We start from the raw sequence: 24,897 nt of genomic DNA, 5'->3' as shown, positions 1-24,897 counted from the left end.
TCATCGCTTGACACTTCTGACCAGAAGTGGTTGTAAACACTTCAGCCTTGCTTTTTGCACTTGTGTGCTGGCCTCTGCCATCTTGGAGGATGGGGATATTCATAGACCTTCCCCCTGTTTAATTGTTCACCATCATTTGTGACTGGATGTGGCAGGACTGCAGAGCTTTGACCTGATCTGTTGGTTGTAGGATTGTGTAGCTGTCTCTAGCATGCCACTTACACAGTTTATAAAAGAGATACTTGCCTTTAAATAGTTTTTCATGATCTCAGGAAATCTCAAAGCACTTTTTAGCGAACCAAGCACTTTTAAACTGCAATCAATGTTGTAATGTAGGAAACATTTAACATGCAATGCAGTCCTGTGTTTTAGCTTTACAGTTAGTCAGACTCTGTGCAGCAGAAATTATAGATTGCCACTCATATGATTCTCTGCGAAGTTATTGATTTTATTATTCTAGATTTAAAATACATGGCAATATGATTTTGGTCCCTCCCATATAAGCCAGCCACTTAATAGTGTAACAATATTTTCCTATTTCAGTGCAATGACAGTGCTTGGTAGTTACCAGGTGAAAATCTTCTCAACATATTTATATTTTTTGAAAAACTGGAAGTGTAAAAACAATTTGATATTTTGAAACTAAAACTGGAAGGGTTGATAATGGGATGCACACAAAATATAGCATCAATTTAAGAATCCTCTTGCAATTCTACTGATCCCCTAATTCCCCTAAAATGGCAAGTGCAGATTGGACTGAATCAAACAATTCAGCATTGACAGTGCAAAGTAGATAATCATTGACTGTTGTATTTGATTTTGGGACCAAGGGTGCATTATTTCTTTGAATGTTTTTAATCAAAATGTTGGCCTCATGGGCATTGCTAATTTTTTTTGTACCATTGGCGAATACTAGCTTTGTTGTATTGTCTAACTTTTTTCTCTTTTTCTCCTTCTTTAGCACATTGAAGCCTGTTTGTATGGGTTTCAATCTATTGCAGAAACCAATGATGTCAACTATTCCGATGTTATTCCAGGCTTGATTGGACTTATCCCAAGGATAAATATCAGCAATGTGCAGCTAGCTGACACTGTGATGTTTACCATAGGTAAATGACTTTGCTTTGAAGAAGATATTTTCCAGTGAGATAGGTATTCTTAATAAAGAGTTAGGTCTAAATCTGAAGATGTCCCAATGAAGTGAGCTGACACCTCTGACAGTACGGCACTTCCTCAATTGTGCATGCAGGTGTCCACGTGGATTATGTTCTCAAGTCTCTGAAGTGGAACTTGAACCTTCTGTCTGAAGGAAGAGGGAGCTATCACTGAGACAAGATTGATGTTCAATGGTGTTGAAATAGCAAAGAATGAAATTTAGAGAGCATTGGGTTTTAATAAACTCAATTTTCAGCATGAGTAATCACTATTGAGCAGTGTTGATAGAGTGCTGAACTGTAAATCCAAAATCCTAGAGTACAGATTGAAGGAAGTTGAGCTCAAACTGACTAGCATTCTCATCAGACTACACCTATGTACTATACCCAGTTTAGCTCAGCAAGACTCATGAGAAACAGGCTGTGGAATCTTTTCAGAGTGCTGTGATGAATTCTTAGAATCGGAAGGCTAAGTTGTGAGGAATAGTTGAAGAAATTTGGGCTTTACAGCCCTGAAAGAAGAAGACTTGTGATACCAATAGCCTAGAAAAGGTAGATTTGGAACACTACTTCAAACTAAATCAAAATTGTAGGACAGGAAGATACCGGAGGAAACAAATCAAAAATAAATTTAAGACTGATATCAGGAAATTCTTCATAGAATTATGGAATGAATTTCCAGATGAGGGAGTGGATGGAAAACCTCTGAAATTACTTGAAATAGTTGTTGGATGCTGTTATGGTTGGAACTTAGGGTAATTGTGAATGGGTGAGGTAAGATGCATCTAATGATTTTACTCATCTTTATCGTTTATGACCGTGCAATAGCAGATATGGACAGTCAGTAGCTCTAAGGTTTTGACTAAGGCATTTTGCTGAGGACAACACTTGACAGGAGGCTATGTTTGATGATTATGTGAGCATTCAAAGTGCTTTCTGTCACCTTGATTGATAAAAGATGTACCAAGTGTTCAGAAACTCGTAATCATATTTGTGATTCTCTGTGAACTGGGACTAATGATGAATTCCTGTTCAATGTTAATTGAAACTTCTGCTTCACAAACTTTTAACCCTGGCAGAAACTCCATTACAGTTTGAAAAGGTTTTCACACTTTGATAGGGTGAGCAATTCTGGTAGTTCTGATTATTTTGTGAAGAAGATTGCTTGTTGTCTGTTTTTTTGGTAAACTCTTATGTTCCATGTGCATAGTATCGATCTGTGGAATAAACATGGCAATATGTAGCTATTAAAGTTAGAATAGACATCATGACTGCTGTTATGTTGGGTGATCTCTGTTTGGACTTTGGCCTTGTAGTTTTGGTCTTTCTAGGTTTAATGTCACACAATTATAAAATTGCTTCTTTGTTCCCCTTTTCCTGCTTAAGATCTAGAAATCAGTGTTCTTGTGCTAATTGCTCTACTTAAATGACAATTTATGTGCAGTTTCATAGTCACCAAGATGATGACCATAACTTGTTTAAACTACTTCTAATCTCATCTGCAGGTGCTCTAGCTGAATGGCTGGCTGATCACCCAGTGATGATTAACAGTGTATTGCCATTGGTATTGCATGCTTTGGGCAACCCAGAGCTTTCCATATCCAGTGTTTCCACACTGAAGAAGATCTGTAGAGAATGCAAGTATGACCTACCTCCCTATGCTGCTAATATTGTGGCTGTTTCTCAGGTAATGATCATAAGAGATTTAAAGAGCTACTTTTGCAGTCGTTACTGCATTTGTTTACATTTGGGAAATGGAACTTAAAGTTCTTGTGTTGTCACTTTAAAATTAGAGATAATGGAATTTTGTGCCAGCTAACTGTAGTATTGAGTTGCAGTGAAAATTGTATCAATTTTGGGCCTCTCCCTGTTTCAGATGGCACAGATACGATGGGCCAAATGGCCTCCATCCATACCTTAAATTTTCAATGTTTTTATATCTATGTTTGCCTTCTCAGTATGGTGTCTTGTGAGGCCCATGCCACATATTGGCAAGAACAGGTGACATTTGGGGCTACTTTTTATGCTCCCCCACGTGTGGTTTGAAGGTGCGGGCGCACTTAAAATCCAGCAGACAACCTGCTTACTGCCTACCCACCTGCCCCTGCTCTCACTGCAATTTTATCAGTGGTGGGGTTGGCATCAAGTGGATTGCCTACTCATGTGCCAGTTGAGGCCCTTAAATGGACAATTAATGCCTACAAGGGCTGCTGGAATTAAACTGGTGATGGAAGAGGCCCATGCCAAGCGGCCAGCCTGGCAGGTTTCTCTGCATAGGCTGATGCATGGTGGGCAGGGGTGGGCATGTGCTTCCTTAACTGGTTCCCTGGGCCCATCAGAGGGGCCCTCCCAGGCTCCTCTCCCCCATGGGCCTCTCAAATCTCAGCACCCACTTGCCGAACACCCTTCCCAGCCGGCAGACAGTTAAAAAGTTCCAATCCATCGCCGAACACCTCCTTGAGCTCAGAGTGCAATACTAGCAGTGGCCATGCTGGTGCTTCCCTTGGGCGGGCTTCCCCCTGCTGACTTTTTAGCCAGGGTGGGGTGGGGATCATATAATTCAACCCTCTTGTTTTGGAGTCTCTCTACTGACAAAATGATTAGAGAAGTATTTGCTGCAATAATACCTCAAAGTAATCACCCATTTCCTGTTGAGGAGGGAAAAAAAAAAGAAAGAAAAGGCCAATGATTAGAGAGGAGAGATGTTTTTTCTCTCCAGTGGACTTTGATTGTCAACAAGGTCACCCTCCCTCTTTTCAGTCAAGCACAGAGTTGCATTAACGTAGGTAAATGGAAACTTGATTTCACAGTTATTTTTCAAGCAAAGGATGTGACATGATGGTGTTATCTATCGCCTTAAGTGACATAGATTAAATGAACTTCCATCCCGAAAACTTTCAATGGTGTGCAGCAGAAATGGTGGTATTCATTTAAGTGTGTTAGAAGACACACTAATCATTCCCTAGTGAACAATGGGGACGATTGAAATGTATAAACTTGTTTTTGTCCCATATTTATTGTAAAAGAAATTACTTAAGTTTATTATGATGATAAAGGAACATAGGAGATCTACATCAATTAAGCAGTAGGGCAGAGAAATGGCAAGTGAGTTTTATTGTAGATATGCATGGTATGTGTACATTGGAATGTGAAATTAAAACTTCATTATTGATCTATTACTTTTTAAAAAGGCTCAACAGTAGCTCATTATTAGTACACCTTTTAAGAAGCTAAGGAACTGCAACCTTTTTCTTCACTTATTTGTGTTGTGTACAATTTTATCGCCCCCCCCCCCCCCCAACGACACGCACACACATTTTCTAACACTTCTGAGATACTGGACAGCAATCATAAACAAAGAAATGCTTTCTGATAATTCCATCTTTCTTACCAAGGCTCTGGGGCATTTTGGTCAACTGTTCTACCCCAGGAAAACTAAATTAGCTAACTCAACACAGACCAGGAATCAAATCTAAAATTTTCTGGTCTCCAATACATTGTGCTACACCATGCAGTGTCTTTTCCCATTTGATCATTGGGAGAGTTCTTAATTCACTTTAAGGAGCAACTGCTAAGGCAATATGCAGAATTGTCTGGTAAACTGAATTAGTGAAGTTATTTGCATTGAGTCAATGGCTGTGGAAATGTTATTTCAATTTTTATGGTGTTGAGATCAGTAGGTCCTCCCAAGCCAAAACCTCAATTATGACATCAACAATTATCATTGGAACCAAAAGACATGTATTTTTTAAGAGTGGCAACTAGTGGTTCCTCTGTGATGTTACCCATAGGCCCTAGTGGATGTAGAATGAGTGGACAGAGAACTGTTAGGAAGGGAAGAAGGAGACCCTTTGAATGTGCTCCTGGATTCAATAAAATCACGGCTAAACTCGCACATCAACTCCACTTTCCTAGCATATCCCTAGATTCCCTTAATGACCAAGAATCTATCAATCTCAGTCTTGAATATACTCAATAATTGAGTAGAATGCTACATTCAGTTTTACTGATAAATTTAGTGACTCACAGCATAAAAGTGTTGAATTCATAACTCGTGTTTTAAAAATCTGTACAACTGTGTAGCCTTCTTTCCCTTTTTCAGAAGAAAACCTAAACACAAATTGCTATGCCCTAACTTTGTTATAAAGCTAGATAATTTGTATTCTAAGGGAAATGTAATTTTTTCCCCTTTAATTTGCCATCACCCTTTATAAGACAGAAATGATTTGAAGCTTTGGAGAAATTGGAAATATTAATGTTTATACAGTATAATAAATTCTAGGTAGTCAAGTAGGTACAACTCTCTATATTGCATTCAGTTTGTATCTATTTCCACATAAATGTATATCAATGTTATTATGCTATTAATGTGATTGCAAGTATATTAATGTAATTCAAATGTCCACTGATGGTACTTAACCTATAATTCACCTTCGTCTTTAGATAAAGAACGAAGTTTCCAGCTCACTGCCAGAGCTGGGTACGATACCTATTGATTCATGTGTTTGCATGCAGACATGGAGGATAAAGCACCTACTCCCTCTCTGCTTTGGCTTTGCAGCTATGTTCATCTGTATGTTTTTGAAATAACAGAAAATGCTGAAAATACATGGCTGATCCATCAACATTTCAAAACACCTAAAACATTAGCATGTCTTTTTCATCTTTTCAAACTTGGCCGTGTCATTTATTTCCAGCATTTCAGTTATTTTAAAAAAAAATCTGACCTATTCTTTGTTTTTGATTTTATTGGACGCAAAGTCAAAAAGGAGTAAATTCAGCTGTGAAGCGCCATTTATCTCAGTATGCTATTGGAAGTGGTATTCGAAAACCACTGCTGTGAAAGAGGTTGCAGTTCTGTTGAAACAAATTGTTAAGCAGGCGCATTTATTTATTTTACGCTCTGTTTGTATCTGTTTTCCACATACAGATGTATTAATGTGTTAACTTACTTCCGCTTGTTAAATTATTTGAAGGACTGAGATTTGTGACAGTATGAAATGTATCAGACCTGAGGTTAAGGGATAGATCCACGAATCTGACCTTTTGTTACAATGTAAACAGATGATAACCTGGAGTTTTCTTTTTGCTATTGTCTTCCACAGGAAGTTTTAATGAAACAAATTCATAAGGTCAGTTGACAAAATTTACTGATGGCCATTAAAGCTCTTTGTCATCTCATTTCTAAATTAATTTTAAAAAAATTTGTTTGCAATTACTTTTCTGACTTCACTATGTTTATATGCACAGCAAAATCTGTTTCACAATGATTGTGCCAAGTCCGCTCACCAAAATAAAAATAAAAATGTAAATGTAACTAAACACTTGCTGCAAAATTCTTAGACAATAGTTTAAATTGAATTTCTGGACTGGATATGTAAATACTAGCATTTATGTAAACTTTGTTGCATTTAAATCTAATTTTGCATTAAAGTTTGAACTTAATACAACAGAAACAGGACCACACCATCAGATACTGATTGAGCTTCTGGAATTTTACTAAGTTATTTTTCAGATTATATGTACAGTCTGACTATATCCTTTTTCTACAATTTCCATTCGCAAATATATTTTTGATAATTTTATATATGAATGTTAATAATGAATGAGCAATTAATGACAAAATACAATTTTAGTAAAGCTCAAAATTGAATTCATTGGAGCACCAGACAATGAGAACAGCAGATGAAAAAGTTATTAACCTGACAAACTTTTTTTTTAAAAAAAGCTGCTTAAAGTAACATTTATATACCTATATCTACTGAGAGTGGGTTACCAAAAGCTGCCACAGAAAGTTTTGGAGAATGAACAAATGTCAGCATTCAAGTGTATTTTAAAACCCAGTGGACTATTCAAGTTTCCATCATTACTTATTATTTGATTTTACTCGTCCTGTCCTGTCCTGTGCTTGTTTTAAACCCTGTTTTGGTAAATTTTGACTTTTACTAGAAACATTCTAATTTCTGCTTTTGTTCTTATTTCGTACTGCAAAAATGATACCATTGTTTTTTTTTATCTTCAGATTTTATGCTCTGTTTTCATTCACTGAGCTCTTTTTATTTTCCCCTCTCCCAGACAAGTCAATGTATGTGGCTGATGCAGGCACTGGGATTCCTGCTCTCTGCTCTCCAGGTGGAGGAAATCCTTAGGAACCTGCACTCCCTCATCAGCCCCTACATCCAGCAGCTGGAGAAACTTGCTGATGAGCCGGTATGTACAATGAAAAGCCAGCAGCTTCATAACGTTTGCCCTGAAACCAAGACTTCGGGATTGCATGAAACTGTTTCATGTGCTTCTCTTGCTTCTGTCTCACCTCCAGTACTTTATTTTCACTTTTTTTTTTCCTTTTCCTCCTCATTTTATACAGTGGGGTATTTTTTAATGGTCTTTTTATATCCTTGGCCTCAACATATTATTAATCTATCAGTTTAAGTTCCAAGAAGTCCAAAATGCCACAAAAGCACAAAGACAGTGATGCACAAATTCTTGTACAGCATTTATTTTGCATTTAACAATTTAAAATTAAATACAAGCTATTATTTGATTTCTAATTTGTGCAGTTGAATTTGACTCTCTGCTACACTACATGGCAGATTATCCCAAGCGTGCAACACTCGTGTAAAAAAGCTTTTTATACTATCATGTTTTAATGTTACTTTCCATGAATTTTAAAGTAATGTCCTCTGGTCCATCTCTTCTGTCTTATTTTGAATGTTATCTTACCTTTACCGTTTAATACTCTAATATTCATCAGTGTGTTCCCAAACCCTACCAGTTTGCTGGTTTATTGCTCAACTAGGAGCATGGTTCATAATTTCTCATCATTTATCCTCTTTTTTTCATTGGGAATAAGCTTAATTGATTTTCTCTTGCACCCGAGCTAATTTTGACATTTTTTTTGTGGCATGATCGGAACTGAAAAGTGTACATTCGGGTAGGGGTCAGTCAGCTCAGTTGGCTAGAGGGCTAGAATGTGATGCAGAATGATGCCAACAAGAAGTTCCTTGATACTGGCTATGATAAGGAAGCAGCCTCCATGCAGTGCCTTGTCAATGCTTGACGTGGAGTGGTGCTCCTCAAGCTATACAACCACTTATCTCTCTCTAACAGAGGGGTGCCTACGGTACCTCATGGACTATGGCTAAATCTACCTTTTGCTGAGGACCTTACGTATGATGTAGATTTTTGACTAGTGTGCAATACTTTACATTGCTTTCTCTTCTCACTTCCTCTTTTGGCTTTTCCCATGTTACATGGAGTCACCACAATGCTGCTTGATTTCCATCCCCTCGTATCAAACATCATTTTTGGGATTTGGCATATGGTTTTGCAGTCCGATGTCCTTCCTGTTACTAACCAACCCCTTTTTACCTGGGCTGTGGACTGGTACTAATACTCACGGGCTTGCCTCTATCAGTGGCTGTGTTGTTCATGGCCAGCAAGTCTGGAGTGACCCTGAACCTGGAGCATTCTGACTGTGAGGCAGGGCTGCTACCCTCTGATCCGTGCTCTAGCCCCTGTGTGATACTTTGCATTTGTCAGTGTTAAATTTATGTTGCTGTGTTTTCCCATTGGATAACCAATCTAAATCTTCCTACAAATCACTTTTGCATCTTCTGTCTCTACTTGTCTCCCTATTCTAATGTCATCAATAAATTTGGCAAGCTTGCATTTGGTTTCTACGTTGCTGAGTCAAATAGATCCAAACAATGACACAATATCTCTTCTCCTGCTCTCTCATCTGTCATTGCAGCTGAAGATTATTCTTTGTTTCATGTTTTTAATTAAGCTATAATCCATGTATTACTTTGATTCCCTGTGGCTTAAGCATAAAAAGAAATCTGCTGTGGAAAGCATCAAAAGACTTCTGGAAGTTCTTGTAATCGATATCATAGGGAGTTCTGCAACCTATTTTATTCTTAATGCTCAAAGAAGTTAGAGATACTTGCCACACCGAATCTGTTCCATCTACACCATGTTGCTTGATTTTTAATTAAAAGTATTGCTATATAGATAGTACTTCAGCTTATTCTTTACAGCACACTCTATGATTTTACCCATTATTGATCAGCTAATGCACCTGTCAGTTGTTGGATAATGTGCTTCCACTTTGAATCCTATGGAAAGTTTCTAGCACCCAAATATTTATTCATAAAAATACCCAGTACCATGCAGATTTCCTCCCCAATTATCTTCAGTATCTTCCAATATATACCACCCGGTTTTAATGACTTTTTAATCTCAAGTCCCTTTTAGCTGTGTGAACTAGACTTTTAAATCTTTTAAAATATTTGGGTATAATAAAAATGAATAGCAAGTAAACTTTATCCTTTTTGGTGAGTACTTTTAGGAAATATGCAATTATGTTATTTCCCAACAGTTTTACCTTTTCATAGTTCCAATTTTCCCCCTCATCATTGATTCTGCTGTTTCTGTAGTCAGCGCTTAAATCCAATTTGGCATTTTTAATATCCCAAGCTGTTGTAGTTGATTTCTGAGTTCCTAGAATTCTTCCTTAGTATGTTTTCTCTGTCTGTTTAGATTGTACATCGTTCTTAGATACTCATTTTATCTTGCTTACTTCAAGGGCAGAGTTTTGCGGGTTTCTGGGCAGGAGGGTTTTTTTAATATTCATTCATGGGATGTGGACATCGCTGGCTAGGCCAGCATTTATTGCCCATCCCTAATTGACCTTGAGAAGGTGGGGTGAGCTGCCGCCTTGAACCGTTGCAGTCCATGTGGTGTAGGAACACCCACAGTGCTGTTAGGGAGGGAGTTCCAGGATTTTGACCCAGTGACAGTGAAGGAAAGGCAACATATTTCCAAGTCAGGATGGTGAGTGGGGAACTTGCAGGTGGTGGTGTTCCATGTGTCTGCTGCCCTTGCCCTTCTAGATGGTAGTGGTCATGGGTTTGGAAGTTGATGTCTAAGGAGGCTTGGCGAGTTCCTGCAGTGCATCTTGCAAATGGTACACACTGCTGCTACTGTGCGTCAGTGGTAGAGGGAGTGAATGTTTGTGGATGGGGTGCCAATCAAGTGTGTTGCTTTGTCCTGGATGGTGTCAAGCTTCTTGAGTGTTGTTGGAGCTGCACTCATCCAGGTAAGTGGGGAGTATTCCATAACACTCCTGCCTTGTGCCTTGTAGATGGTGGACAGGCTTTGGGGAGTCAGGAGGTGAGTTAACTTGCCACAGGATTCCTAGCCTCTGACCTGCTTTTGTAGCCACAGTACTTATATGGCTAGTCCAGCTCAGTTTCTGGTCAATGGTAACCTCCTGAATGTTGATAGTGGGGGATTTAGTGATGGTAATGCCATTGAATGTCAAGGGGTGATGGTTAGATTCTCTCTTTTGGAGATGGTCATTGCCTGGCACTTGTGTGGTGCAAATGTTACTTGCTACTTGTCAGCCCCAGCCTGGATATTGTCCAAGTCTTGCTGCATGGGTGGGTGTAAAATTTCCTGGGTTGCCTTCCTGCTGCCTAGCCACCTGCCCCTGACCTGTTTAAAATTTTATGATGGGCAGGTGAGATTGGTCCCAATTAATGGCCACTTGAGGTCTGCTTCCTGTTGAAATTTTGATGCTGGCAGGAGGAGGTCATGGACGGCTAGAGGAATGCAGGTGGGCCTACTCAGGCCTCGGGTGGGAAGTGGGGTGGTGCCTCCATAAAAATCCCCCTTTCCTGAATGGGTAGCCCACCCCCAAAGTCTGCCCCCCTCAGGTGCTCCTCCCCCTCCTGTCTTTCCAACCAGACCTCCCCCCCCCCCCCCCCCCCCAATTCACGGGGCCTCCCGTCTTGCCCCGCCACGACACCCGTGCACTTATTTGTGACCTGAGACTCCTGGAACAGACTCGTGGGACTAGGTATAGTCCCAGCAGTGGCCACAAATCCCAGCTGCACTGCTGGGACTAAAGAGGTGCCAAGCAGCTCTCTGAGGTAGGACTTTGTCTTCAGTGAGAGCGGAACTCCCACTTCCAACCAAATCATGCCCCATGGAATGTTAAACAGCTGCAAGGCAGACAATATTGGTGGGAATGTGCTCCCTGCTGACTTTTTCAATGGTGGTAAGGATGACCCACCATCTGGAAAATTCTACCACTGAAATGTTGGGGAAGCTAGGATTCTTCTGCTTCGAGCAGAGATTAGAGGTGTTCAAAATTGAGGGTATTGATAAACTAAGTAAGGAGAAACTGTTTTTATTGGTGGGTGGGTCACTAACCAGAGGACACAGATTTAAGATAATCGGCAAAAGAATTGGTGAGGAGGTGAGGAGAACTTTTTTAATGCAACAAATTTTTATGATCTGTAATGCACTACCTGAAAGGGTGGCAGTAGCAGATTCAATTGTAACTTTCAAAAGGGAATTAAATATACATTTGAAAAAGGAATAACATTGCAGGACTATGGGGAAAGATCATTGGGAGTGGAACTAATTGGATAACAATATCAAGGTGGCCGCACAGGCACAATGGACCTAATCGTCACCTCTTATGATATAAGATTTCATGATTCTACAACCACAACTTTCCTGTGTATTTTCTCCTCCCACAATTGACATTGTACCATCAGCCACCTTACCCTATGCACTGGAAATTCCTATACTATTAATTTTCAACAATAACCTGGTTTCTGCTCTACTTTCTGGTACATCCGTCTTTTCAGTATTCATAACCTTAACCTCTGTTGGACAAACTGTCAGCCTATATAACAAGAGTGTCTACAAATGAATTAGAGCATTGAATAGACTCTAACTTCCCGTTTCCCTCACCGCAGCTTTTGCCTTTTTGTTCCTCGGCTACTGTGACTTCTTCTCGATATCCACACTCTCTAACCAAAAACATATTTAGAATGCTTTTATATTCCACTCTTGCCTTCTTGCTCTCTCTTCTCATTGTCTTGCATATTCTGCCACATCAACCTCTGTCTTTTTCCAATTTTGCTTTCCAAATATATTCTTTATGCTCTTCCTCCAGCTGGTCTTCTATTCAATTGTCTCTCTCATGGACTCCATACCAGACATATATCGCCTGTGAGCTTTTAACATTGAAGCTCTTTGAGCACATGATTTCTGCACTTCATGATCCTTGCCTTCTGGTACTTGATGAGCAAGCAATGTTCATTATAACGCTGTCTGAACTCCGTTTTGCCATTGGATTATATCATAAATGCAGAATAAAATGGGAGGTAAAATGAAAGCAGTCATTTGTGTGCATTGAGGCTCTGGTCCAAATGTATTGATAAACTTTGCTACCTCAAAATATCTGTTGAAGATCATAAAGGTATTTTTTCGTTAAATTAAAATTGTTTGCTGTCATTCCAGCCTAAAACTGAACTGTCACTTCCACTTACTGAAGCTTAAATTTAAAGGGTGTGCATAGAGTTGTACCTAAAATAGATGTATTTATATAAAACACCTTGTGTGCCTCAAACATTTCACATTTTATATACAATTAATTAAATTGTGGTGACTGTTAAGTAGACAAACCCAGCAGCCATTTTGTGGCCAACAAGGTCTTACAAGTTATGTGATTAATGACCAATTAACCTATTTAATGGTGGTATTGGCTAATTGAGGAATGTTGATCAGGATATTGGGAAATCTTTGCTTTTCTTCAAATAGTGCCATGTAATCTTTAACATTCAGTGAAACATGATGGTGGGGCTTAATTTAACATGGCATTCAAATAATGGCAACAGCAACAATTTACATTTATATAGCATCTTTAATATAATAAGGCATCCCAAAGTGCATCACAGGAGTATTTTAAAACATGTTTTGACACTGGACCACAGATATTAGGCCAGATGGCCAAAAGCTTGGTCAAAGTGTTAGGTTTTAGGGAGTGTCTTAAAGGAGGAAAGGTAGAGAAGCAGAGAGGTGTAGGAAGGCTCCAGTCACTGATGGTGGAGCAGTTAAAATCAAGGATACTTGAGATATCTCAGAGGGTAGTAGAGTTGGAAGAGATTACAGAGATAGGGAAGGGCAAGGCCACGAAGGGATTTGAAACCAAGGCTGAGAATTTTAAAATCAAAATGTTGCTTGACCTTGAGCCAATGTAGGTTAGCAAGTACAGGGGTGCTGGGGGAATGGGACTTGGTGCGGTTAAGATACAGGTGGTAGAGTTTTGGATAACCTTACCTTTACGGAGGGTAGAATGCGGGACACCAGCCAGGAGTGTATTGGAATAGTCAAGTCTAAAGGTAATGAAGGCATGAATGAGGGTTTCAGCAGCAGATGAGCTGAGAAAAGGGGTGAAGACGGATGACTGTGTATGAAGTAGAAATAGGCTGCCTTGGTGTTGGCACAAATTTGTGATCAGAAGCTCATCTCCAGGGTCAAATGTGACACCGCAGTTGCAAACAGACTTAGGGAGGCTTATCTCATACTGTTGCCAGGGAGAGGGGTGAAATCGGTAGTTAGAGAACAGAGTTTTGAGCGGACACCAAAACAATGGCTTCAGTCTTCCCAATAGTTAATTGGAGGAGATTTCTGCTCGTCCAGAAGAGATGTCAGATATGCAGTCTGATAAGTTAGTAACAGCACAGGAGTCGCGATAGATGGTGGTGGCAATGACAATGCAGCATCCCTCAATACTGGGTTCAGGCATCTGCCTAGATTATCTACACAAGTCAAGGAGTGAGACTGAAAGCCATAACCTTTGATTCAACAGGAAGTGCTGGAAATATTAGATCATACAACATCTGTGGAGGGAACAGATACATTAAGTCAACTGCTGCCCAATCACTATTTCCAGCATTTTCTGTGATTTTTTTCTTTTTTTGCAGTCATATTTTCCAGATCTGCAGTTTTTCTGCTAATAATGCACACTGGATTTGGATTCTGTGCAGAACAAGTACATGTACCACCTCACAACTGATGCCCTAGTATTCTAATAGAGAATCTCTATTTTGCATCAACATATCTTAACTCCATTGAATAATCAATGTTAATTTGTAGCACTAAAGCCTTACCAAGGCTAAAAACTTTTGTGACAGGGCTTTGCTGTGTTGCATGTGGAAACATAACCGCAGTTGCAGTATCTTGTCATACCAAGTACTTGCAGTATTTCAGTGGGTGCTTCTGTCGGCCTGCTTTATGACAACTTAAGTGGACTTTATTTTTTAATAAATGTCCAAATTATGTCAGCCTGGCTAAGATGAATTCATTTGCATATGTAAACTTTAAATTCTTGTTTTAAATTTTATTGCAGCCTTCCTGTAATTTTTAATTCACATATGGAAAATAAAACCTTTAGAGGTAGAATGGAAGCAGTATAGGATTAGTAGCTTTCTTTAAAGTGTAACTATACTTTGGTCTTGGCATCTGTGCAATGAAGTTGCACATAGCACCGATGCTAAATCTACAGTGTCAATCCTGGAGATCTGCTTTGTTCTGCTGTCACATTGAATCCTAGCTCTGAAATAACAATACAAAATCATTTAGCAGCAACACTACAATTGTAGAGTAAATTTATCCTTAGAATGGCAATTGCTACTTTTTTTTTCTAATTTTTTTTGGAGTTCTGGTTCAGTTGGTAAGGCTTAAACCTGTCAGTTCAGAACTCAAACTTTTTCTAAAATTTATTGCCTCGCATTGTTCCCAAGACACTTTTATTAAATAAAGACAAAAACCTACATGTGAGCATCTTCCATCTTGAATGTGTTCAAATTAATTTTTGAGTGATAGCTAGGGCCACCATTTTATGATGCCTAAGCACATTTAATTCAGTTTCATTTTGAATTTTTTAAATTGACATTTTGAACGTCTTCTATAATTGAGTCCATTTACAATTAGCTGCAGTAATTTGCGAGTTGAGATTTCTTGGGCCTCATTTCCAGCAAGGTTTTCCCATCAAACCTCATCTAACTGTCCCACGATTGTAGTCTCCCAGTTCAACACAGGGTATAGCTCGCTTCTTAGGAGCCAGAACTCTCCTGGTTCTCAGGTTCTTTTACCTCTGGAGTCTTTCATACAAATTTCTCTCCTGCTCTCTCTCGCGCTCCTTGCCCTGCGTTTTTTCTCTCTCCCCCCCCCCCCCCCCCCTCCTTGGGCACCCCCCTGCTCCGCTTGCTCACGCCCCCTCCCCGTAAAGCCCTGGCTCAAATGTCTGGAATTGTACTTGAGCACTCAACCTTTTGACTCTGAGATGAGAGTGCTTCCACTGATCAGGAGTGATGTGTACATGGGCATGTAACCCGACCTGCACTCTGCAACTGCGCTAAGTTAAATGACATGTGATCTATGTGCCAGCTGTTTCAATTCATCCATTGTCATGGTCTACCTGAGTGAGATTGCATATTTGTGTTGAGTTATATAGAGTTTTATGATCTGGACTTTTGTTCATGAAAACTAGGCTTTTGATTGTTCCAAGTGGACCCTCATAACCAACAGATAGGAGAAACATTCATGCCAGTTGGATTGTACTTGAATTTACAATAGAATTAGGCCATTTTTTATTTTAATGGTGACTGTAACGAGCATTGGATAGCTTATTTAATAACTCCCATTGGTACATGAGCCACCCTTTTTGCTCTTGCAACAGAAATGACAAGTGGCATAATTAAATTTTGACAAGTGCGAATATTCTAGTTTAGCATGATATTACATAAGCGAACTCCTGAAGTTGGGTAATTATTTTATATAACTGTAAAGACAGAAAAGTGCCCTATGTAAATGTGTGAAATATCCTCTTGCTGCTCCCCTTAGAATTATTTGAGGAGGTAAGGGACATGGGAGATTGGTGTGGGGGGAAGTACAGTAGATGTAATATACATGAACTTTGGGAAAGCCTTTGACCAGGTACTGCATGAGAGATTATTAGTGTGGAATTAGAGTGAGGATAGCAAATTGGACAGAAGGGAGAGCAATGTGACTTGGGGTATACAGGTTCACAGTACATGAAGGACAGCATGTTAGTTTGATGTCGCTGTTTAAAAAGTTAATAGACTTGCAGATTTTAGTCCCAGAGAATATAAGAGAAAGGTAATGGTAAATGTACACTTCAGTTAGAGTACTATATTTAGTGTTGGACTAAAGACTAAAGGAAGGATGTTGAGACTAGCAAGGCTATTACACAGATTCACTAATAAGGATGCATATTAAGAGGAAAAACAGAATTGAAAATTGGACATCTTTTCACTCAAACAATGCTGAGCAAGGAGCAGCAGAATAGAACTGTTGAAAATTATGAAAGGATGAGACAGGGCCGAAAGAAGCAGACTGTTTTCAGTAGTTGAATGGTCAAGCATGAAGCACCATATATACAAAGTTGAATGCAAGTGATCTGAGGGTAGAGAAACTTCTTCAGACATACATCTGTGATACTGTGGAATTCCCTTCTAGGGTTGGTGGTTGTGACTGAAATTCTATTAACCTTCCAGTTTAGATTGATAGATGGATAAACGAAAAGAGTTGAAGGAATGTAAAAACATAAGTGAAACTGTTTGCTTGTATGGAGTGTAAATGATAACTTGGGACAAGTTGGGTCACATGGTCTGAAATCTATGACATCACCTATTTAAATCTTCACAGGTTTGTTTTATAGATGGTAAAAAAAAACCCTTTCTCAACCAGACTGTGTTTCAAATTGCTATCACATGTATAAGATTGTATTTGACAGAATTATATACCTCAGGATTTAGATAACCGTGCACCATTCGTGTTTTGCTGGAGCAGTTCAAGATGTCATCTAAAACATCGGAAGTGTTAAATCCTTGAAACAAACTCTTTACTGTAACTTGGAACCATGTGTTCTATATAACCTCCAGGAGGGTGATCACAACGGTTTATGTCTCAGCATAATTTAAATGTAAAGACTGTTTTCTTTAATTCATGCCCAAATATTGAATTTTCAAAATTAAGCCACGATAGTGATTTTTTTTTATTAATGTAAATTTGTTAAATTTTCAGGCTGAATTTCACCTTTAGCAATGTCCTCCATGCATTAAATGTGCTGTGTAATTTTTGTAAAGAGGAAAGATAATGACTGAAGCTACAGTGCAGGTTTCATACTGTTCAGAAGACAGTTTGTTAAAAGCTAACTATAGCCTTATGCTGAAATGTGTAATTGCCAGTTACAGTAAACCTTCATTCTTGGTTTTTTTTCCACTGTGTTATTTAAAGTCTTCCCTTTATTTGTTGCCAGCTCTCTCTCTTTTTATAATACCGATTGATTGCTTCCTTTGATGAGTCCTCATTAACTATACAAAAGAACTTCAGTGTGAGGATTACACTTGTCAGAGTTGCCTTGTAATTTAATGGCAATAACTAGCGGGATATAGATTTACAAAACCAAGAACTTGTCACTATGATGAGGGTTTTATTTATGGGTGCGTTATACGTGTGACTTTTCTTTTTGCAGAAGGCTGACAAACTTCTGATTTTCCAACAGTTAACGGGTAAGTCCTTTTGAGAGCAGAGGTGGCTGAAACAATTGATTTTATTTTTAAGTGCCAACCTTTAAGCTGTTCACAAAGCTATTTATGATCTTGGCTCTTAAATATTAAATCACTAGTTCATTCAGGAATTGGCAAATTTCAACTGATGTTAATTTTAAAATTAATGCACTTTTATTATTACATGTATAAGAATGCATTATAATCTGTTCATTGTTCTAAACTTAACAATTTCCATATTTACCTCAAAGTACAACTACATTGAAGGAGTTACATTGAATTCAAAGCTGCAATTTCTGATACCTTGAGCATTGCTTTCAGCTCTTGCATTCATTTTAACATCATGCTTTCAAAAATTAAGGGTGGCATGTTTATATAGGAAAGGCTTTGTGTTCTAAATTAAATTAACTTGGTGAAACCCTATTTTGCTGCTATGCTTTGTTTCGGGTCCCACCTACTATAGCTCCTACACACAGTTTTTACTTCATGTTGCTTAATTTCTGTAGCTTGAGACACAGCAACAAAAAAAAATGATGACATTTTAGAAAAATGGAGGATTTTGAGCATCTGATCCTTGTGATTGGTTTTGGAGAAGATTGACATCTGGATCCAAACAATTGAGTTGACATGTTGTGGAGTCTGATCTCTGGCAGTCATATTGGATGTAAGAGTAGTTCAGTATTAGTGTGTATCCAAGGAATATATCCATGCAGCTGTATGATGTAGGCAGGATCATACACTGATTTTTATATTAATTCAGTTTTGCAAATATCTGAATTCCTGGATTCTCAAGATTCTCAAAAGCAAAACAAATATTTTGTTACAGAAGCTAAGAGACATAATTCGGTGGTTGACATAGTTGTCAAATTCACAACTTTGTAAATCTTGCCCAAAAAAACTGCCTCGAGTTTGCACAATTGGTTCTTGTAAAGGAATTTGATTGACTAGACAGAATTTTTTCTTGTCTTGGGCCCCAAGAAATGTAATTTTCTTAAATCTCTTTTTCTTGTTTTGCTACATATTCATTCCATTAAAACCTTGCATTTTTGTAGACTTTCAACTTTTTCCATTATAAATTTTTAGGTCCACATAGCAATGCAAGCTGCCAGGCTGTAATTTGACTTCCTACCAATGGTGGTGCTGTAACACCTCAACTTGGCATCTCCCAGCTCCTAAACAATCCCCATCCACCACTACTCTCCTCCGTATGGCTGAACTTGTTCTCACACTGAACAATTTCTCCTTAAACTCCTCTCACTTCCTCCACCTAAAAGGTATGGCTATGGGTACCCACATGGGCCCCAGCTATGCCTGTCTCTTTATGGGGTATGTGGAACATTCCTTGTTCCAGTCCTACTCCGGCCCCCTCCCACAACTCTTTCTCCGGTACATCGATGATTACTTCGGTGCTGCTTCATGCTCACGTCGGGACCTGGAAAAATTTATTAATTTTGCTTCCAATCTCCACCCCTCCATCAATTTCACATGGTCCATCTCTGACACTTCCCTTCCCTTCCTTGACCTCTCTGTCTCAATTTCTGGTGATAGACTGTCCACCAATATCCATTACAAGCCTACCGACTCCCACAGCTACCTCGACTACAGCTCCTCACACCCCGCTTCCTGTAAGGACTCCATCCCATTCTCTCAGTTCCTTCGCCTCTGTCGCATCTGTTCTGATGATGCTACCTTCAAAAACAGTTCCTCTGACATGTCCTCCTTCTTCCTTAACCGAGGTTTTCCACCCACGGTGGTTGACAGGGCCCTTAACCATGTCTGGCCCATCTCCCGCGCATCCGCCCTCACACCTTCCTCTCCCTCCCAGAAACATGATAGGGTCCCCCTTGTCCTCACTTATCACCCCACCAGCCTCCTCATTCAAAGGATCATCCTCCGCCATTTCCGCCAACTCCAGCATGATGCCACCACCAAACACATCTTCCCTTCACCCCCACTGGCGGCATTCCGCAGGGATCGTTCCCTCCGGAACACCCTGGTCCACTCCTCCATCACTACCTACACCTTAACCTCCTCCCACGGCACCTTCCCATGCAACCGCAGAAGGTGTAACACCTGACCCTTCACTTCCCCTCTCCTCACCGTCCAAGGGCCCAAACACTCCTTTCAAGTGAAGCAGCATTTCACTTGCACTTCCCTCAATTTAATCTTCTGCATTCGTTGCTCCCAGTGCGGTTTCCTCTACATTGGAGAGACCAAACGCAGACTGGGTGACCGCTTTGCAGAACACCTTCGGTCTGTCCGCAAGCATTATCCAGACCTCCCTGTCGCTTGCTATTTCAACACTCCACCCTGCTCTCATGCCCACATGTCCGTCCTTGGCTTGCTGCATTGTTCCAGTGAAGCTCAACGCAAACTGGAGGAACAGCACCTCATCTTCCGACTAGGCACTTTACAGCCTTCCGGACTGAATATTGAGTTCAACAATTTTAGATCATGAACTCTCTCCTCCATCCCCACCCTCTTTCCGATTATCCCCTCCCCTTTTTTTTCCAATAATTTATATATATTTTTCTTTTCCCACCTATTTCCATTATTTTTAAATGTATTTCCATCCATTGTTTTATCTCTACCTTTTAGCCTTTTTTGATTCCTTCACCCCAGCCACCCCCACTATCTGTACCTTGCTTGTCCTGCTTTCTACCCTTAATTAGCACATTCCTTAATATCACCACCTTCAACACCTCTCTGTCCTTTTGTCTGTGACATGTTTTGGTTATCTCCACCTATTACTGGCCCTTTATCCAGCTCTACTTGTCCCACCCCCCCCCCCTTTAAACCAGCTTATATTTCACCTCTTTTCTATTTTTACTTAGTTCTGTTGAAGGGTCATTCGGACTTGAAACGTTAACTGTGCTTCTGTCCGCAGATGCTGCCAGACCTGCTGAGTTTTTCCAGGTATTTTTGTTTTTGTTTTGGATTTCCAGCATCCGCAGTTTTTTGCTTTTACCTAAATTATAGTGGTAGCTAAATTATGCCTGTATGATCAACTGCAGTTGTACCATGCCTTGTAACCCAGCTTCACCTGCAAATTGTACGTGGTCTTGACTCCCTATGTGCAATGCCAAATATCGTTGACTAGTAATGTATTAAAATCCATGAGTTAGTAAAACTGTCACTATCCAGTCGATTGAAATCAATAGGTAAAGTTGTAACGTGAGTTAACTTTCTTCAGAAGTGGTACCATAACCTCTTTCAGTGTGCTAGAGTATACGTCTAATAGGTATTATTCCTTCTGACAACCAGTGAGCAAGACTTTGTGCAAATCTTTTGTTTTTTTTTAATTTTCTCACTAATTATCTTTCCTCTGTTCCTGAATGTATTGAGTTCTTGCTGAGTTAAGGCTGCACAGGTACCAAGTGCTAAACAACTATCGCATCAGGGTGGCCATTATTCACGCCTGAGCCGTGATGTGAGTTGGTTTAACCGAGTAGGGTGTTACAGCCATGCCTCATCCTGCCCACACTGGAATACTTCTAGGGGTTTGCTATATATTGTCTTGAAAATGAAAACCCTGGATAATTTCCTTCTCTACACTCCACTACTAAATATAGTCCAATTGTAGCACCCATGTGTTGCCCTTGCTGAAATTGGCTACTTGAACATATTAAATAAATATTAGAGAAATGGTAGAGGAGAGAAAGGTATCAGTGACACACCTGTGGATTATTTGGATTAACATTGGGTGTGTATGATCTTTTAATTGACTGCTTAATATATGTATGTCTATATAATATATTCAAGTTCAATTTATCAGAGGGACAGGATTATTCTTAAAATCTTCTGGGTAGTAAACTGTAGCTGAGATAAGATTTGTAGTAACACACTGCAAACAATGCAGGTAGGCTCTTGGTCACCTCCTCCAGTAAATTTGATTGAGAACTGTGCCAGCCATTTTCCGAATGGGTTTTTTTATCTGTATCTAACAACTATAGTTTGAGGTGTATCATTAGTGTTGAGATCATCTTTGGTTACAATGTGGTATTGACAGCTTGTAAGCATCATGTGAAATTGTAAGCATGTTGTTCAAATGAAGTAGAAATCTGGAGGCTTTTAATTCATGCAAGGCTCATTCGTAAGTTATTGGCAGTTCAATGTTTAAATTGATATTTGTAAATTTTAAAAATTGTTAACCTGGATATTTTTGAACAATGTGAAACTGAAAATGCTCTCCAAGTGACTGCCTGTGCAAGCGGACAATTCATAGGCTAATTTTTAAGTGGTAGAGAATGGATGTTTATAACTGAGGGCCTTTTTAAGAGCAATTTGTCAGGATGTGCACTTTGGCTACATGAGCGTAAGCTGAAGTTTACATATGCAGGTGTATTTTTCCTCTTATATGAACAAGTAAGTGGATCTCTCTTTAGTATCAATGAGTGTGTGTTGGTGGGGTAGAAAGAATGTACAAAATGAATCACAGTCTGCTACCTCCCAGCACTACACTATTAGTTTTCATTTTATGGTTTTAGAAAAATAAAATCATATGCAAATGGAATTTTTATGTATATAGCCTGATGTGGTTGGGGGTAATTTTGTTGCATGGGAGCCAGGAATGACCAGGGTGAAAAATGAGACCTCGTTAACACTTACCCTGCAGAGACAACACAAGAATCCCATTAGCTAGCACGAAAAAAAATGACCGGTACTTTTAAAGTTAAATTGTATGATTGAAAGAGTTCTCACATTAGAATGGAAACAGCCCACATTCACTTGCCTGCTCTCTAAATTTCATACCACATTCTGCATAAACTTCTTTATTGGCAGGAGGAATTGTTGACCTAAAATGGGTGACTGCACAACCTCATCTTTGGTTGTGAATGTCCAAGACTACTAAAGTATCTCTGTCTACTACACCCAAATTTTTTTCAATTAAAAAATAAACTATTCTTTCAAAATTGAGGAGCTGCTGGGGAAAGGTTCTTTACTTATGTCTATCCTTAAAAAAAAAAATCATCATTTTTTCTTCACTTCTTTGTCCGTTCTCTTATCTTCTGCTGCCTTTTCAGGGTCATGGACTTTCTTTGTGATTTTCCTCAATTTACATTTATTTTTTCCTGTATCTAGTTTTGTTGGCCACTAAGTAGGTATATTTTTTTAATCTTTTTATAATTAGTTTGAATCTTTTTTCAGTAACTTGTATCCTTGTTGCACTATGTAATTTTAATACTGCTTCTTGAATTTTTTAAGTCTTTTCTTATGTAACTTGTGTAATAAAGTATTGCTAATTTTGTTTTATATAAAAATGATTTGTTTCCAGTAAAAGTAATTATTTCAAGTTAATCACTCGGTCATTTTTCTTTGTATTAGATTTATTTATTTATGTACCTACCGTGATAATTATACTCATGTTAATTATTATGAATTGTTATGGCCATTATGAACATACTTAAGTTTTGATGCTGTAAGTATCGATCATTTAAGTTGCTCATAATTCTGTTCTGTTTTCATGCAATTATAGCTTTGTTTTTGACCTTCCCTTGCAGCCAAATCCATCAAATAAACTAGCAATAATACATATTTTGGGTCTGTTGTCCAATTTGTTCACCACATTGGATATCAGTCACCATGACGATGAGCCAGAAGGCACTGAAGCAAAGAAAAAACCCACCTTGCAAGGACCCAACCCTGTAAGTACTACCAGTGGTACTAACATGGGATTCTCATGACTTGATCTTAGTCTTTTTAGAAATACAATGCTGTTTATGTAGCCAGGGACATATTTATGGGGGAATTTTCTGTTTTATAAATTCAATTTGAGGTTCAAAACCAACTATTAAAGGTGATGATTTGTCTACAGGTTGTGGTGGTCCTCCAACAGGTCTTCCAACTCATACAGAAAGTGTTGTCTAAATGGCTGAATGATGCTCAGGTTGTTGAGGTAAGGTAGATTGTTAAGGAATGTTAGATTTGATAAAATGCATTTAGCTCTGTGACTTGTTGATTTTTGTTTTTGAATTCATCTTCCTTTTCACATAGTGTGGCTTTTTAATGAAAAGGAAATCAATTGGAGGACTGATTAATTTAACTAAATCTCTTTCAGGTATTCAGGGAAATTATTGTAATAAAAATTGTGTTCAACTTTTGAAATTTGTGCTTGTAATTACTCACCTTTAGTGCAAGAGTAGTGTGTTTACATAGCATGTTAGAGCTTCAACACACTTTAGCATGTAATGATAGGCTGTGGGTTTGTATCCAATTCATCATCATCATTTGTCACCAGCAATAACAACAATTTACATTTATATGGCATAGTTAACAAAGAAAAGCATCCAAGTCCCTACAGAGGCATAATCAGATGAAAACAGATACCAATAAGACAAAGGAGATATTTGCAAGGGTAGCCAAAAGTTTGATCAAAGAGGTGGGTTTTAAAGAGGCCCTTAAAGGAGAGCGAGTAGAGCAGATGCAGAGAATTTTAGACAGGGAATTCCAGAGCTTGGTTCCTAGATAACTTGGGGCACACCTGTCAATAGTGGGATGAGGATTGAGGGGCAAGGAGAACTTGTTAAAGGCCAGAGGAACACAGGCCAAGAGAATGTACAGTTGGAGGAAGCTACAGAAATGAGGTCACCTTTTCAACCAAGCTTCAGAGCACCTTTCCTGACATCTCTTCCTTTGGCTAAGCAGCAGACATGCCAACTTTTGCAATCTCACAAAAGAGCTCAGAACCTTAGGATTTGCTACATGCCAATGCTTAAAGGTCAGGCGCGAGGCTGGCATCAGAGATGGGAAGCTGCTGGTTGCTAAAATGGTAAGTAATTCTGAGGCTGGGGGAAGAGAGAGAGAGAACATGGGCCACCAGCCGCTGCCAGTGGTGAGAGAACCTTTGGCAGTGACTCTTGAAGTCAGGGGTTGGAAGGGGAGGGCTTGGTGCTCTAGACCAGTATCTTATCTTGGCATGAAATAGCAAGGTGCTAATTGATTATTCAGCTGTCCAGGACAGGAAGGCTCAGGACTCTTATGTGCCTGTGCTCAGTTTTCTGGGCCTAGCTGGGCAGTGCAAGGGGGCTCCAGTTGGCTTCATTGTCCAATGAGCTCCAGAGAGGAAAAGTTAGAGACAGTGGTGCAGGTTTCGGTGGAGTCAGGCTCAACTTGGAAATCCTTTAAAAATGGTGGACAGGACTCAATTCCGGGATTTCCCCCCCACTCCATTCTTGTCTCTAGCAATTTTTGCTGGTGTGGGATTATGGTGCAATAGCCCATCTGCACACGCTCCTGTCCTTGCCAGCTCCATTGCGAGGAATGGCAGTTTAACCCTCACTGCAATTTTTGTGAAGTCGTTTTGTGAGAATACCTGGTTCATGACACCTCGGAGGAATCATGAACCATGG

General features: G+C 39.3%; 1 protein-coding gene across 3 annotated transcripts in view; it reads left to right on the top strand.

Moving 5' to 3' along the window:
* Positions 1–24,897, top strand: part of ipo13b (importin 13b) — a 151,503-nt gene that overhangs the window by 72,568 nt on the left and 54,038 nt on the right. For 2 of the 3 annotated variants that reach the window (XM_078561074.1, XM_078561076.1), the window contains 6 exons: positions 962–1,109; positions 2,660–2,841; positions 6,260–6,286; positions 7,230–7,364; positions 23,050–23,193; positions 23,364–23,444. In XM_078561074.1, coding sequence (XP_078417200.1) covers positions 962–1,109; positions 2,660–2,841; positions 6,260–6,286; positions 7,230–7,364; positions 23,050–23,193; positions 23,364–23,444 — 717 coding nt within the window. The remainder of the gene's footprint in view (positions 1–961; positions 1,110–2,659; positions 2,842–6,259; positions 6,287–7,229; positions 7,365–23,049; positions 23,194–23,363; positions 23,445–24,897) is intronic. The other variant, XM_078561077.1, reaches the window with a different exon arrangement.

This window comes from Cetorhinus maximus, chromosome 17 (genome assembly GCF_964194155.1).
Source record: "Cetorhinus maximus chromosome 17, sCetMax3.hap1.1, whole genome shotgun sequence".
Taxonomy (NCBI): domain Eukaryota; kingdom Metazoa; phylum Chordata; class Chondrichthyes; order Lamniformes; family Cetorhinidae; genus Cetorhinus; species Cetorhinus maximus.
The sequence above is the reverse complement of the archived record's forward strand: the minus strand, read 5'-3'. Positions and strand labels throughout refer to the sequence as shown.